The 15,032-nt window shown below is 49.7% G+C and overlaps 1 protein-coding gene across 2 annotated transcripts in view; it reads right to left on the bottom strand.

Moving 5' to 3' along the window:
- Positions 1-1,881: 1,881 nt before the first annotated feature.
- Positions 1,882-15,032, bottom strand: part of LOC134026161 (transcription factor IIIB 90 kDa subunit-like) — a 29,287-nt gene continuing 16,136 nt past the window's right edge. For both annotated transcript variants that reach the window (XM_062468647.1, XM_062468648.1), the window contains 7 exons: positions 12,191-12,252; positions 11,977-12,058; positions 11,834-11,889; positions 11,156-11,412; positions 4,818-4,869; positions 2,969-3,122; positions 1,882-2,851 (listed from right to left, as the gene is read on the bottom strand). In XM_062468647.1, coding sequence (XP_062324631.1) covers positions 2,820-2,851; positions 2,969-3,122; positions 4,818-4,869; positions 11,156-11,412; positions 11,834-11,889; positions 11,977-12,058; positions 12,191-12,252 — 695 coding nt within the window. In that variant the 3' untranslated portion in view covers positions 1,882-2,819. The remainder of the gene's footprint in view (positions 2,852-2,968; positions 3,123-4,817; positions 4,870-11,155; positions 11,413-11,833; positions 11,890-11,976; positions 12,059-12,190; positions 12,253-15,032) is intronic.

The raw sequence follows: 15,032 nt of genomic DNA, 5'->3' as shown, positions 1-15,032 counted from the left end.
TGGGCTGAAGGCACACTCATCTGTGGCTGGAAAATGAAAACTATTTACCCCTACTCCTCCTAATGTTGTTTACCGAGTCAAGCAACAAGCCACAAGTTTGAGGATTTACGTTTGTGGAGTCAAATACACTCTACATCCCGAAGTCAAGTGTATGGCTTGCATTCATTACTGCATTACTTCACTTCCCACAATCGAGTCCTTGTAACTAAACAGATTTAAGGCCTTTACCACAAGTACCCTTCAGACTTGAACAGTCTTATATATGCTAAATGTAACACTTGAGATGTTTTAGCTCGGAGCTCAGTAGTAACACACAGATATTCCACATTCTCCTTCGATCACAGATGACTCATCCTGCCTAGGTCAACCGGCATAGAAACATGGTTCGAAAAACAAGTCTGACAGCTACCTGTCACGAAAGTCTTCATTCTTTCCGCTGACAATGCACAGAAAGGGTATTCAGAGCAACAGAATACACCCATATACATATTAGACAATGGACACCAGAGCCTAAAGCAGGGAGGTTGCCGCAGAATAAGATTACAAAGAGAGAAGGGTGAAAGAATCCCTTTAAGCTCAGGTCCCGGGAAATAATTGGGGTGAATAAGCCAGAGGGGGGGGGGGGGGGGGCGAGAGGAGAGAATCAAAGTGCTGATGTAGGGAAAACGCGGCGCGTGGAGGAGTTCAAGGAAGGTGGGATTATTAGGGAAATGATTCCAGCGGAGTGCCAGCGTCCGAGCGGGCCTCGCCCAGCAAGGTGCCTTTGAGCCGCTAACCCTGGGGTGGAGTTAGCACCCTGGCTAAACTGCAGTTGTCAGGGGGAGGGGGGGCAGGGCATGCTGTTGCTAATGCTGCCTTCTTCACGTATGACTATTCGCCCGGGGCCGGGGTAGGGTAGGGTGGTGTGAGAGAGGAAAGAAAAGGAGGTCAGCTTTTCACTTGTCTGAAAAAAATAGACTTTACTTCGAAGCACTGCCAAAGGACTGGAACACGTGAAAGAAAAGACTAAGAAAAGACCTTGAGGCTTCTCTGAGTCTGGTGCAGGTGGGAGAGGGCAGCGAGGTCACAAAAAGAAACTTCCAGAAGAATATTTCCATACCTTGAAAGTGCCTTACAGAAGAAATGAAACAAGTTCTCCACAGACTCAGACGGCTCCCGTAAGGGCAGATATCAATGTCAAAACAGCGTGATATTGGGTGACCTAGACATAAAATACAGGGTGAATCTCTAGTCATAAAACCATGAGGAACTAAGTCCTCAAACCAAAAATATTCAGGCTTTAAACCGTAATGGGATCTCTCCTCACACAGTGGAGCCCTAACCCCTGTCTATCCTTTCTCAAGGTTAGCCTCCCTCTTGTACCCAAACGTGTAGGAGTTGGCTGATAGGTATGGTAATTCTCTTTCATGGCTGGCCTGCCAGACACAGTGTGTCAGATTACCCCCTGGCCTGATGTGTGGCACACAACACACCGAGAGGTCTCCTGCGTGTCCACTTTGCGTACTCTACCGAGACAGATATTAGATAACCTTGAAAGCCAACACTCTTTAGGACGTAGAAGCTTCTGGGTGCGTAAGGAGATACGATCATCAAAACGGTCACTTGCAGGCTCTCGATGCCATTGGTTGAAATCGTAAATTATTATTTTACATTTACGTTTAGTCATTTAGCAGGCGCTCTTATCCAGAGCGACTTACAGTAAGTACAGGGACATTCCCCCGAGGCAAGTAGGGTGAAGTGCCTTGCCCAAGGACACAGTCATTTTGTGCGGCCAGGAATCGAACCAGCAACCTTCTGATTAATAACCCGATTCCCTAACCGCTCAGCCATCTGACCCCCCACTTTTCGCAAGGTAAAGAAAACACTTCAGACAGATTTTTTTCTCAGTAAGTTTGGTGTTTACTGTAGCAGCACACGCAGAACATTCTCAACCTGTGAAGTATGTACAGTAGCAGCAGTGTTGAGGGACTATCAGGTCACGGCCCTCGCCTCCTTAAATACAGGAAATACTCCACCAAAAAATAAAACAATAAAATCTTCGTTACAAAACCATATCTCAGCTGCAATTAACCCATTCAATTATAATCAATTAACTGCATAGCAAGTAATCAATTATTCATATATCAAAATTAATACATTTAAGTGAACACCCTTTTTAAAGATCTCAACAGAGCATTTAATAAGATTGATTCTTATTGACATTCTGCGACAAGTCACAAGCAAAACAACTTGCTAACAATCAAATTAGCCAAGCCTTGGCAAAAACAGGAACAAGTCTATATATTATTATCTGAATACAAACCTCATACAAACACAATTTTTTAACTAAGGGAAAAACTATGATAGTTTGACAAATTCAAGGCAGTTTAATAGCAATGGCTTCAAACAGCAGCTTTCAAATGTATTCTCTGCCACACAGCTGAGATATTCATAACACTGGTTCGACTGATACCCTTTACCTCATCCATGATGTGAGGACTAATACAGGTCTCCTCGGTGGGAGACGGAACGCCAACTCTGCTTGTTGACAGACATGTAGGAAGCAGACTAGCAGGTTCGGGCAGAGTGCTGGATATAGGAGTGGAGCAGTAGTGTTGTTTTGTTTCGTCTTCACCAGAGACCCAGACGACCTCATCGATACCACCCCAACTGTCAACATGCAGCCTTAGACAAGCTGGACCTCATCCTAATCCCAACCACTCATAGTCCCTCAGACACCCTCCAACGTCAAGACACGAAACGAAACGGGCGTGGATGTGGCAGTTGGATACGCCAAGTCGATCCAGCCGCCCGGAGGAGCCGTCCAGGAGAGGCGACGCTCAGTCCTCGTAGTCCCCTTCACAGCCGTACTCTGCAAGAGAAACGTTTAAACACAGCGAGAATTACACCATGCTTTCAACATCAAACATTTCTTCTTCTAATTGAGTTTGACAGCATCTGCCGTTCTGGCCCGGAGAGTTCCACTGACCACTGCTCCCCATCAGCTGCATGGCGCTGACGCAGGCCTCCTCCTCATCCTCCTCTTCCTCGTCGGGCCCGTCGTCGTACACCACGGGGCCTTCCTCCACCAGGACGGACCTGGGGGGCTGGCAGGGCACTGGCAGGGGGTTGCTGCCGGCCAGCTGGAGAGACAGAAACAGCAGGAGGAGAGGACATCACACTCAGAGTCAGTGATGCCTGGGAAACAGCTGTGCTGATTGGTGCTGATGAGAGAAGGGAGGGGTTGAGTAGAGGCAGTGTAGTGGTGGTATCAGAGGCAGTAGCAGAGGCAGTAAAGAGGCAGCAGGGGGCTGCAGCCTGACACAGGCAGGTGTAGCAGGCACATTTCAGCTCCCCCTCAGCAACAGTGCATCTGAGCCCATGTTGTGCTACTTCAGTTGTGACTCCCTTCTCTCTCCCTCCCACTCCCTTTCATCCCCTCCCCTCCCTCCATCCCAACCCCTTACATCCCCTCCCTCCATCCCCTGCCTTCCTTGCCTCCCTTCCCCCGTCCTCCCCCCACACAATCCCTCCCTTACTCTCCTCCCCCCTTCCCCATCCCCCCTTTCCTCAATCCCCTGCCCCTCCCTCCTCCTCCTCCCTGCTGAGACCAGCCTCGTTGGAAATGGCTCCTCATTAATTACAGCTGGAGATGGTTGATCATGAGTGAAAGCAGGATGTGGAAATGGATAAATAAGGGGCTTCTGGATGATTGGAAGGTGACCGGTGTTTAACCAGTGATGTTGGAGGCTCCCCGAGTCCTTATAAGGAACATTTGGACAGGAAGTTGGATGATGAAGGTGAACGGGAGAAGAGGAGGTGACCAGTCTCTGTATGACGCGGGAGGCTCGTTGCCACCCTTCCACACCTCCACACCTCCACACCTCCACACCTCCACACCTCCACACCTCCACACCTCCACACCTCCACACTTCCACACTTCCACACTTCCACACTTCCACACTTCCACACTTCCACACCTCCAAACCTCCAAACCTCCACCCTTCCACAGGGCTGTTATAATGCTGAACAAAGTTTGAAGAAGTGTTCATCTCTGCAAGGTAAACGCAGAGAGGCTACGAGAGCGGCAGCAAAGCACACATCTCTTTTCTCTCCTGCTTCCATCTGGAGCAAAAGACAACATTACGTAACATGAATTCCAAGCGAAGCTGGCCTCAGCCAATCAGCGTAGCCATTTCACTCCATTTCCCAGGGGGGAGCGAGGGGTTGCTAAGTAACAAGCCTTGTTGACCCGGCCCCTCGTGGCAATGTTTTCTTCCTGGTTGCTGGAGCCTGTGCTGTGAGATTCCATTCATGGCTGCCAGCACCACATGAGAGAGAGAGGGAGGGGGGGTGGGAGGCATAGAGGACAGAAAGGGTAAGAGAAACCGAGGGCAGGGGGGCGGTGAGGACAGAGAAGAGGGAGATAGAGAAGATGGATAGAGAGAAAGAGGATAGAGAGAGAAAACAGAGGATGGAGGGATGAACAAGGTGGCAGCAGAGGGACGGAGCGTGAGGATAAAGACATGGATGGAGGAACGATGGGAGGGAGAGAAAGAGAGAGACATGTTCCCAGCACACACGGGCTGAGTGCATCAGAAGGACCCAGCGGGAAACATTCCTCTCCCATTAGTCAGCTTGCTGGGGCAGCAGAGTCTGCATTCTGCTCCCTGAGAGAGCCAGCCTCGCAGAGAAAGTCAACACCAGGGTGTCTCTGCCGAGACAAAGAACCATGTGAGGTCTGTCTCAAGGTATTGTTTCAGCAGTGAACATACAAAGCGGATGAATGGAGTCTGTGTGTGTGTGTTTGTGGAGCAGAGAAGGGTCTGACAGCCTACCTGGTCCAGAGCCATCTTCTTCTGGGGTGGTCCTGAGATGAAGGGCTGTAACCTGCAAAACAGAACAAGCCCTGACTGTGAACAGAGCCACGGACGTACATCTACAGTGTATCTACATCATGTTTACAACATCTACAGTGTATCTACAGAACATCTACATCATGTTTAAAGCATCTAGTATGTCTACAGTACTACTGCAGTAGCTGTGACTCATCTGTTTGCATGTTCACTCCCAGACAGTGAGACAGACAGACAGACAGGGAGAAAGACAGTGAGAAGCAGCAGGACAACTTCCGGGGGAAAATCTCTGGTGTTTAAATTAGCACACCCCCCCATGCCCACCTCAGTGAGAGGGGCTTCCCTGTGGGGGCTTACTGTAAGTGCTTTACTCACACTCGATAAGAGTGTGGAGAGAGAGAGAGAGAGGGAGAGGGGGGTGAGAGAGATGGAGAGAGAGAGAGCGAGAGAGAACTTTTAATGAATCTGCTTTAGCGGCGCTGGGGGGAGTTTGGTGAGAGGGTGTGTGATGTGTGTTCTCCAGGCACTGCGTCCTCACTCCCTTTGTTGGCAGCACTCGTTAGAAAAGCATCCAGCTTCGCCGCCGTCTCCCAGGCGACGTAGTCTGGACCTTCCCTCCCCACTAGAGGACAACAACACTGAGCGCCGCTCACCTTTACAGGCCCTGCGAAACCGCTAATGTATTCAGCGTTGTGAGGAGGGAGGGGGAATGGGAACGAAATATATGCAAATTGGATTTGAATTAAATTAGTGATATGAGGAGCACTGATATAAATAAATGATGATAATAATCAGGACTTCAAACTCAATTTTCCAGGCCGGCTTGAAATCTCGGAGGCAAACCCCCTTCCCCTCCTCCCTCCTCCCCCCCACCATCGTCCTCTCCTTACAATCCAATCATGAATAATCAGAAGGCTTCCCACATTACCGGGGTGCCCTTTCTTTGCCAACACAACAAAACACAACACCCGCCCTGCTGTGTGGGATTTCTGGCACAGCTCTGCCTGAGTGTTGTCCGTTCACACCGCAGTGCATTCTGGGACAGAGCAGTTCCTGGCAGCAGGAGGGAGTGATTGTTCCCCCTCCCCCCCGGTGACACCTGGCTCAGTCACCCCCACCTCACATCCTACCGGAGCTTTCCATTCATCCACAAACACAAACACCACCGGGGGGGTTAGGTAGACCAGGGGTCCAGATGAACGTGACTGTCTGAGCTGGAAGAACCGAAGCCAGCCTGGACCCCACGGACGACGTAACATCTGAGCACAAGAGGGGGTCGTCATTAAGCCGGCTAATGTTGACGCTGCGGGGCGCTGACCTTGTTTGAGCAGATTTGGGAGTCACCGATCGCTGGCCTTGGAGTGCCATTCCTATGGTCTAACCCCCTGCAGCTGGGCCAGTCGGCCCAGCCAGACAGGGAGTCGTCAGGGCTGGTAACAGCTCAGTGTCAGGGTCTCGCCTGGTGGGACGGGTGCTTCTGTCTGATGCCAGAGGACCCTGCAGTCTCACAGGCTTGGACAAGCAGAGCGAGAGTTGCTGCATCACTGGAACATTGCTGACACACACTCTCCTCCAACACCATGTCCAGCAACCACACACCGGCCCTAACCCAACCACACACCGGCCCTAACCCAACCACACACCGGCCCTAACCCAACCACACACCGGCCCTAACCCAACCACACACCGGCCCTAACCCAACCACACACCGGCCCTAACCCAACCACACACCGGCCCTAACCCAACCACACACCAGCCCTAACATAGACTATCTGAACCAACCTGAAGGAAAAGACACAAGTTCTACTTTCAGAGGCGTCTGCCCACTGACAGGCTCGCTGACTGGTCGCTCATGTGTTTGTGTGTGTGTTTGTGTAATACTGCTGGTCCACATCCCAAATCAAGCCGCTTCATCCCGATTAAACCCTCATCAAACCTGATCCCAACTCTAACCCCAAACACAAACCTACCCCCATCCAACACCACTCCTCCAACGCTAGCCCCCCGCACATCTGCAAGCGGCCCGAGACAGCAAGCCTGGAGGTCAAAGGTCAGAGTGCACCGTGGGGTTGAGCTGGCGACGCCCCCCCACGGACACCTCACCCCCGGAGGATTGTTTTCATCAGCGGGGAGTGGCTCCTCACACTGACCATGCGACAGGTATAAATCACACGGCCCAAAACCAAAACAATGGGGCCATATGTGCCGTGGCGCCACGCCCCCCTCCGAACGCTGCCGCCCACTTCACCTCAGGCAGGGGAGACTAGCCCCCCCCCCCCGCTAAACCCCTGACACAGCCCCTCATCCTCTTCTCCACCACCACTCTTCACTTCTTCTGCTTTCCCTCTCTGTTTGACTATCAGTCTCTGCTTGGCTTAGCTGCACGTTTCTAATCAGCTTACTGCCAATGAGACTAAGCCTGAGCTGAAAAGGCGATTTAGGGAAGTAGTTTAGTCAGTGGCTGACAACTGGCTGTAGCTGGGGGATGGTATCGATGAATTAGAAGGAGAAAGATTGACTGACAGAGGAGTCAGAATGAGTCAGTACACAGAAACACACAGACAGGAATCAACACAGGCTTTTACACAGGTCTAATGACCAGGTACGCTTGCACGTGTTTAAATAGAAACATGACAAATGAAAGTTCTTATTTTTTTTCTACCATGCACTGCATAATAATTCACCAAATCCAAATGAGAGAGTACTTTAATACCGTCAAAATAGGACATGCTGACAATGGAGAAAGAGGCTCTCTGGCGTTCTGGAAACCCCAGGAAGAAAACGACTCAGAGAGAGCGGGGGAAAACACTTCTATGGCAGATAATAGAGCCATGCATGTTCCCATGCTGAGACATATCTTCTCTAAAAGACTGAGGGCTGCTTTGTCAAAAGAAAAACGGTAGAAGAGACATACAAAACATACTCGACAAATTATTTTTTTTGTCAGCATGAAACCGCGCTCGTCGCAAACCGAGATGGCTTCAGATGGAGGGAGCGCAGAAGTACAACACCAGATATCATCCCTCTTTAGCCTACATCAACAGCACCAGAGGCCCGGCTAGGGACAAAGGCTGGGACGTGCTCCAAATGGCCCACTTTTCAGCCCCTTGTCTAAATTCCATCCTGCCGTGGCACAATTAGCTACAGTGGAAGGTGCTAAGAGAACAAAGGCTTGGCCGTTGAAGGCAGTTTGTAAAACCCAGCGAGGAGGAAGCGGATGAGGACAGCACCGGACGTCCACATGGACGGGGGATGCCCTCGTTTCCCAGCCTCGTGGTCCTGCCCGCCTAGCTGCACATGCCACCTTGTGTGGGCAGGCTGCTGGAGGATCAGACTGGCAGCATGGGCTCCTCGCTCTCTCTCGGTTCCTGTGAGAACGGAGGAGTCCTGGAAGGCTGAGGAAACACTTAGTGGTCACAGAGGCTTCAGAGAGGGAGATCAGACGACAGGGAGGGGCCGTGAAGCAGAGGAAAACACTACTTTCTTAATACAGCTGGTAATATTACTCGTGAAAATCTCTTTATTCACGTGCTCAGACACCAGAACACTGTACACATGTGGGGGCGGTACAAGTGTGATCTCTGTTCAGACACCTGCTCTACTGTGCCTGGTCTCCTACACAGGGAGTCAGGTGGCTGAGCGGTGAGGGAATCGGGCTAGTAATCCGAAGGTTGCCAGTTCGATTCCCGGTCATGCCAACTGATGTTGTGTCCTTGGGCAAGGCACTTCACCCTACTTGCCTCGGGGGAATGTCCCTGTACTTACTGTAAGTCGCTCTGGATAAGAGCGTCTGCTAAATGACTAAATGTAAATGTACACAAGCACGAGCATCTGTGGACATAAACTCGATGAACTCAGAGGGGTGACACAGAGGTTTTCCAGAGTGACTTGCGGGCCGGATTTACATTTGCGAAACCAAATGAGTCTAAAACCATTTCCACTCTGCTTCCCCTGAAAGTCAAAAATTTTCCCTCCGATAGTCTGGAATGGGAAAAACGGCTTTAAAAAGAGAGAAGAAAGAGAACCTGCTTCGAATGGGAAAATAGGGAAACTGATGAAGGAGTGAAGGAGGGAAAAAAACACTGGAGGGCAATTATCTGGGCTATTTCTGGAAGAGTGCTTTTCCATCCTCCAGTAAGAACCGATGGAACAGGGAGGCCCTGTTTGGCAGCTGGCTGGAGAGGCGTGGAGAAGGGTAGAGGGAGGGAGGGGTAAGGTGGGTGTGGGGGACAACAAAGCTGTGCTGTAACGCACAGGCCTGGCCCCTGACCGCTGGAGGACCTGGGGGTACGGCGGGGCAGAGGGCCCCTTACCTGGAGGACTGAGCGGCCGAGACTATGGAGGGGTACGGGGGGGGGAGACAGGTCTGACACTAAACAGCTCCCTGTGTCTAGCGGAGGGTCCTCCAGTGGAGGATGTGGGGGTGGGGGGGGGGGCAGGAGGAAGGGGCGAAGCAGCACAATGCTGCAGTGTAGGCAGCAGTAAAGCCTGTAACAAGGAACAATGGATTTACTGTCAAACACCCGTCTCCTAGACTTTCATAGGTTTCCCTGACACCATGTCTCCCCTTTTTTAAATAACCACACAACAACCTTTTCAGGCCCGGAGCAACGGCCTCTCCTCGACCAGTGAATGGGTCCTTTCTGTGGCCAACGGTCAAGGCTGTGTTTTCTCTATTCAAATGCCACGTTTTGCTTGGCATGATGGGAGAAGAGCTGCAACAGTGTTGTCCTACTGTTACAGAGTGGTGCGTATGTGAAAAGAGCGCATGGTGCCACGGTTGAACAAGCATTTGCGAAGTACAAAGTTTAGCCCTCTCCAGACAAATTCAAGGCTTAAAAGCTCCTCACAAACTGCTCCATTCAGTAAAAATGGGAGTGAAAAGTGGAAAATAAATGATTCAATAACAGGGATGCAGATGAATGATTCATTGAAAGGACATGAATGCACTTTAATTTTTTACAGAGGAAGACAGTTTGAGGGAGAATGTCCATTCTTAAATAAATGGAGTTGTCCGAGGCTTGTTGCGTATGAAATCTTGCCTGGATCAGCTCTCCAAGGGTATGCTTTACCAACTAGCTGTAGCCACGAGTAGATGGTTCAAAACTAACTGCAGAAAGTTTACTTTTAAAAATCTGATGGATCATCTCAAGTTCAACTTAGTCATGTGTATTAAAAGTACAATGATAACTTGAGCACTGGCTCTCCCTGCCTTAACAAAAGGGACCTGAACCCCCCCCCCCCCCACACACACACACACACACACAATGTAAAATGTTCTCATATTTATATTCATATCAGGGGGCGTCAGGTGGCTGAGCGGTGAGGGAATCGGGCTAGTAATCCGAAGGTTGCCAGTTCGATTCCCGGTCATGCCAACTGACATTGTGTCCTTGGGCAAGGCACTTCACCCTACTTGCTTCGGGGGAATGTCCCTGTACTTACTGTAAGTCGCTCTGGATAAGAGCGTCTGCTAAATGACTAAATGTAAATGTAAATATCAGTCATCCTCCTTGAAAACGATGGCAGTTATACAGAGCAAACCATATGTGAAGCTCCTCTTCCAGAACACTGGATCCAGCAGATGGCTAACCAAGTACAAAAACTCCTACGATCTTTAACCATGAAGCCATTAAAAAACCCTGAAACCTAGTCCTCCAAAAGCAAGAAAACCAAAAACAACTTTCCATAAAAGATGAAGGAACCAGTCCAGTTAAACTGAGAAGCTCACAATGGATCACGGGTGATGACTGTGTTATGGGGTAAACAAGAGCATGAAAGAGCAACAGTAAATCCCGAGGAGTAAATCCTGCGAGCGTAAAAGTAAACAGGAGTGAAAAAGAACAGCAAAGGACAGGAGGCGATCCGAGACCAGGGTACGCAGCGGTCCAGGGAAAGAGGAGGCATCTGTCTCTGCATGACTCTGGCGATTATTCTGGGCGAGGGGGAGAAGTGCACCATCATCACTACTGAGAGGGACTACAGCTTCCACATGCCAGGAGGCTTGTCCCCACGGCGACAGGCGGCTCACAGAAGGAACGGCTGCCGTCACGTTTGGAAGTCTGCGGGGGAGTCAGACAGCTGAGCGGTGAGGGAGTCGGGCTAGTAATCTGAAGGTTGCCAGTTCGATTCCCAGCCGTGCCAAATGACATTGTGTCCTTGGGCAAGGCACTTCACCCTACTTGCTTCGGGGGGAATGTCCCTGTACTTACTGTAAGTCGCTCTGGATAAGAGTCCAATACTCAGAGTGAGCACTGTGCTGTAAATACAGTCCAACATGCTAAGATAATCGATGTTGAGATATGAAGAGATCCACTAACCTCTTGCCAAGGCTGCTGAGGGGCGTGCCCAAACTCAAAGGCACGTTCGGGTTACGGCTTCGTCCAATCAGCTTCTTTGTTCCGCCCTGGGGCTCCGCCTGTTGCCGGGCGGGACTGGCGCAGGGCTTGACGTTGAGGTCTCTCAGGACGTCGTAGTTGATCTTGGAGGAGATCTTCTTCTGCTCCAGCATCTTCTCGATGGCCTCGTCTGCGGTGTTGGCGCTGATCTGAGTCCGTTTCCTGCAGGATTTCTTGGGCTAAAGGGGCATCAGGTCTGAGGTCAATACGTTTTTGTTTTGTTAAGTCCCAAAGTATCATTAATTAGTCAACATCCATTTAAAATCTAACAATCGTCGTTGCAATTGATGTATTGTTTAAATAGTGCCAGTAAACCATCACAGCATAATCTCATGATGGTAAACAAAAGGGGGCTCATTATAAAAAACATTTTTTTCGAAAAGACAACAGCATACGGCTGCTGGATCTACTCTGTCCCAGCCTGTTCACTGCATGAGATACTGGTTGCGGTGCAGTTAATCCATCCAGTTAAAAACAGTCAACAGATGTTAGACCTCAACAAAGGGCCTCCACTCTGACAAAGTTCTGATGTAAAACCAGAGAATACCCCCTTTAAGTAGAAAAAGATGCCCAGTCAGAGCAGAGCTCGGCCTGGGTTACCTTCTTCTCCTTATAGATCCCCAGTTCCTTCTCCTTGGCTATCCTCTCCTCTTTTTCTGAAAGTAAAAATGGCAGCGATGCTACAGTTGGCAGAGAGTCAGTTGGGAAGCAGATGAAGTGTCACACAACGGAAGGAAACGTACCTTTCTGCTCTTTCAAGTAATCGCTGTTTTGCAACATCCAAAGGTCAGTCTTGATTTTGACTTCTTTGTCGTTCAGGAGATACTGTGGAGTGAAAAGTCCAACCAGGCAGGGTTAGTATTTTAAAAGGCATTCTCCGACGCCTGTGCAGTGAACCTGTCGCAGGTGGGTATTGTGAAGACGACGCGTTGCCCCAGTGACCCCTCAGATACACACCAGCTCAATCTCATCGTCGTCAATCCCACTCAGGTCTAGTTCTCCATTCTCTGTGGCTCCATCTGAAATAGAAGAAAGTCACAATAACGATTTTGTTCAAGGACGTCCAACTTCACTTCAGAGTTTTTTTATATATTTCTTTGCAGTAAATAAAAACTGATAAGAACGGTTAATTGGCTTAACTCAGGTTTAAGCCTGTCTACTTTTAAAGGAGCCTCTTTTCAATTATGATACACTTTATAGATTTGCTGAACGCTTTAGTTTCAGATGCTGAGCAGCCATTTTCATGAAACAATGTGTGACATTTCCATTTTGTACTCTCAAGGCTGTTTCTGTACTTGATTACTCCAGAATGAAAGAGTGAGACAACAGCCTTCGTTTATCCGAGTCAGAAGGCTCCTGAAATCATACAAATAAAGGGAAAAATATTCTCACAAAGGAAACCTGATTACTTTTGATAAGGGAAACAAAAGAACTGAACGGTTGGCTTGCTCGGAAACTGCCTACAGCTTTTTACCTGTAGATTTCCACTCATTGATAAACCATTCAGACATCAAACTTAATCAAATGGAAAAAGGCATCAGGTGTGACGGTAGGCAATAGGTTGATGTTGGTCGTTTAACTTCCGACAGTTTTCGTTCTTTGACATCCTCAGAAGGCCCTTCTTGCACGAATTCACCAACTCCCCACAGGAGCACACATCAAACATCTGTCACACACTTCCACACACAGGGTTTCTAGTTAATTAAGGAGAGACAGGAGGAGCGCACACACACACACACACACACACACACCCCTGTGAGAGAAGAAGAAACAGGATTTGGCAGCAATCTAGTAGTCCATTCATTTCCGTAGAAGATTTTCTCCTAAGAGAAGTCTCTCAAATGGACTACACTGATAGGTCACAATCTCTCAGGGCCAGGCTTCTCAGTAGCTTCCGTCAGTGCAGTGACTGTGGGGAGGTGATAAGGAGAGACCAGGCCTATGAGGCCTCAGAAACACACTGCCACAAGGAGAGGGACCGAGATAAAAGAAAAACACACAGCACAGATCTCTACAGAGGAGCGAAAAACAGATATCTCCAGGACCGAGGAGCACCACACACTGTTACTATGACACAAATATCATACAGTCCCTGAATAGAAGAGGGGAAAAAACGTTGTGTGGACAGAAACAGACGACAACAGTAACCGTTTCACTGACAGATCTTCACACGCAAAAATGGCATCAAAACACATGTTGGAAGCCGGATTTACAGACTGCTCATTAAAAGCTCTCATAATAGCATGTTTGTCGTCCTTCTCCCCTCCCCCTCCCCCCCCCCCCCCCCCCCCTCCAGTTACGCCTCTGCAGGGCTGGGCTGAGTGCGAAAGCCTCAGCACTTTTGGCAACATCTCAGCTGTGCAGATACCATCACACAGCCTGCGCTTTCCAAGGAACTGAATATTTTCTACAGAATCTCTGGACCTTGCCCAAACCAAGGCGGGGGGAGGGAGTGTGTGTGTGTGTGTACCAGCTAAACACCCTACCTTACTACAGTCCTAAGAAATATGAAACCAACCCCAGCCACCATCCCCCCCACCCACCCAACCCAACCCACCCCAGCCGCCCCCCCGCACCCCCTACCCACCCCACAGAACGCCTCGTCCCAGCTGACTTCCCCGAGTGATGTGGTCAGAGATCAGAGGCGTGACCGTGCAGGTGTGCAAGGGGGAAACCCAGGAGTGCTTAACGCCCCGAGGAAGCATCTCCCCCAGGTGGAGCCTTCTGAACACAGAGGGAGAAGAAGAAGAGTGAAGGAGTTCACTGATCCCGTCTCCTTGATGATTTCGTTTTCAGTGTTCTCAGAAGAAGAAGAAAGACCGACCAAAAAAATAAATTAGAAAAACTACCAGATTCAGCAAATTAGAGGGAATGTCAAGAGTTTGTCTGCTGATACTCTGCACCTGTGCACCCCCCCCCCCTCCCCTCCTTCGCCTCAAAGAAAGCAAAGAAAACAAAGACTCAATAGTTTGTGTGATCCTAGGATGAATCATTAGGGTGACATAGTGCTCACCCTCACCAGTATCCAGACTTCAAGGGATTGAAGTTGGGGTACTGGTGATCCTATTGAAGCTTCATATCAAACACTTTCTACCTGCAACACGACATGCCGCGTCATTCTCAAAGTTCAAACCTGTCCGCCAGGCGTTAGGACTAGATGGGGAAAAACAGGACTGGATGTTGCTCTGTTCCCTGAACAGACGAGGAAATAAATGCAGTGTGATATTCTGGCTGACACGGGGGGGCGGACTGGGAAAAGCCCATTAAAACGTGACCTCCCTGACCTTGACAGAGCCCAGACAGACCCTCCTCCCACTCAACCACCTGCTCCTCCTCAAGCCTCTTCCACTGCCCCGAGCGAAAGACGGAGGGACGAGAGAGGTAGAGAGAGAGAGTTAGAGGGAGGTATGGAGAGATTTAGAGAGGGGAGAGAGAGTTAGAGGGGAGAGATAGAGGTATGGAGAGTTAGAGAGGGAGGTATGGAGAGTTAGAGGGAGGTAGAGAGAGAGTTAGAGAGGGGAGAGAGAGAGAGGTATGGAGAGTTAGAGGAGAGAGAGAGAGAGGTATGGAGAGTTAGAGAGGGAGGTATGGAGAGTTAGAGGGAGGTAGAGAGAGAGTTAGAGAGGGAGGAGTAGAGAATGAGAGCAGGATTAATAGAGAGGGAGAGAGAGGCACACAGGGAGATTGAGGAAGAGAGGAGGTAGACAGGAACTTGGAGGGACATAGATGGGGAGGAGTAGAAAGGGAGCGGTAAAGAGGGAGAGAGGGAGAGAGAAAGAGAGAGAGGGAAGTAGAGGGA

Source organism: Osmerus eperlanus, chromosome 9, assembly GCF_963692335.1.
Source record: "Osmerus eperlanus chromosome 9, fOsmEpe2.1, whole genome shotgun sequence".
Classification (NCBI taxonomy): domain Eukaryota; kingdom Metazoa; phylum Chordata; class Actinopteri; order Osmeriformes; family Osmeridae; genus Osmerus; species Osmerus eperlanus.
The sequence above is the reverse complement of the archived record's forward strand: the minus strand, read 5'-3'. Positions and strand labels throughout refer to the sequence as shown.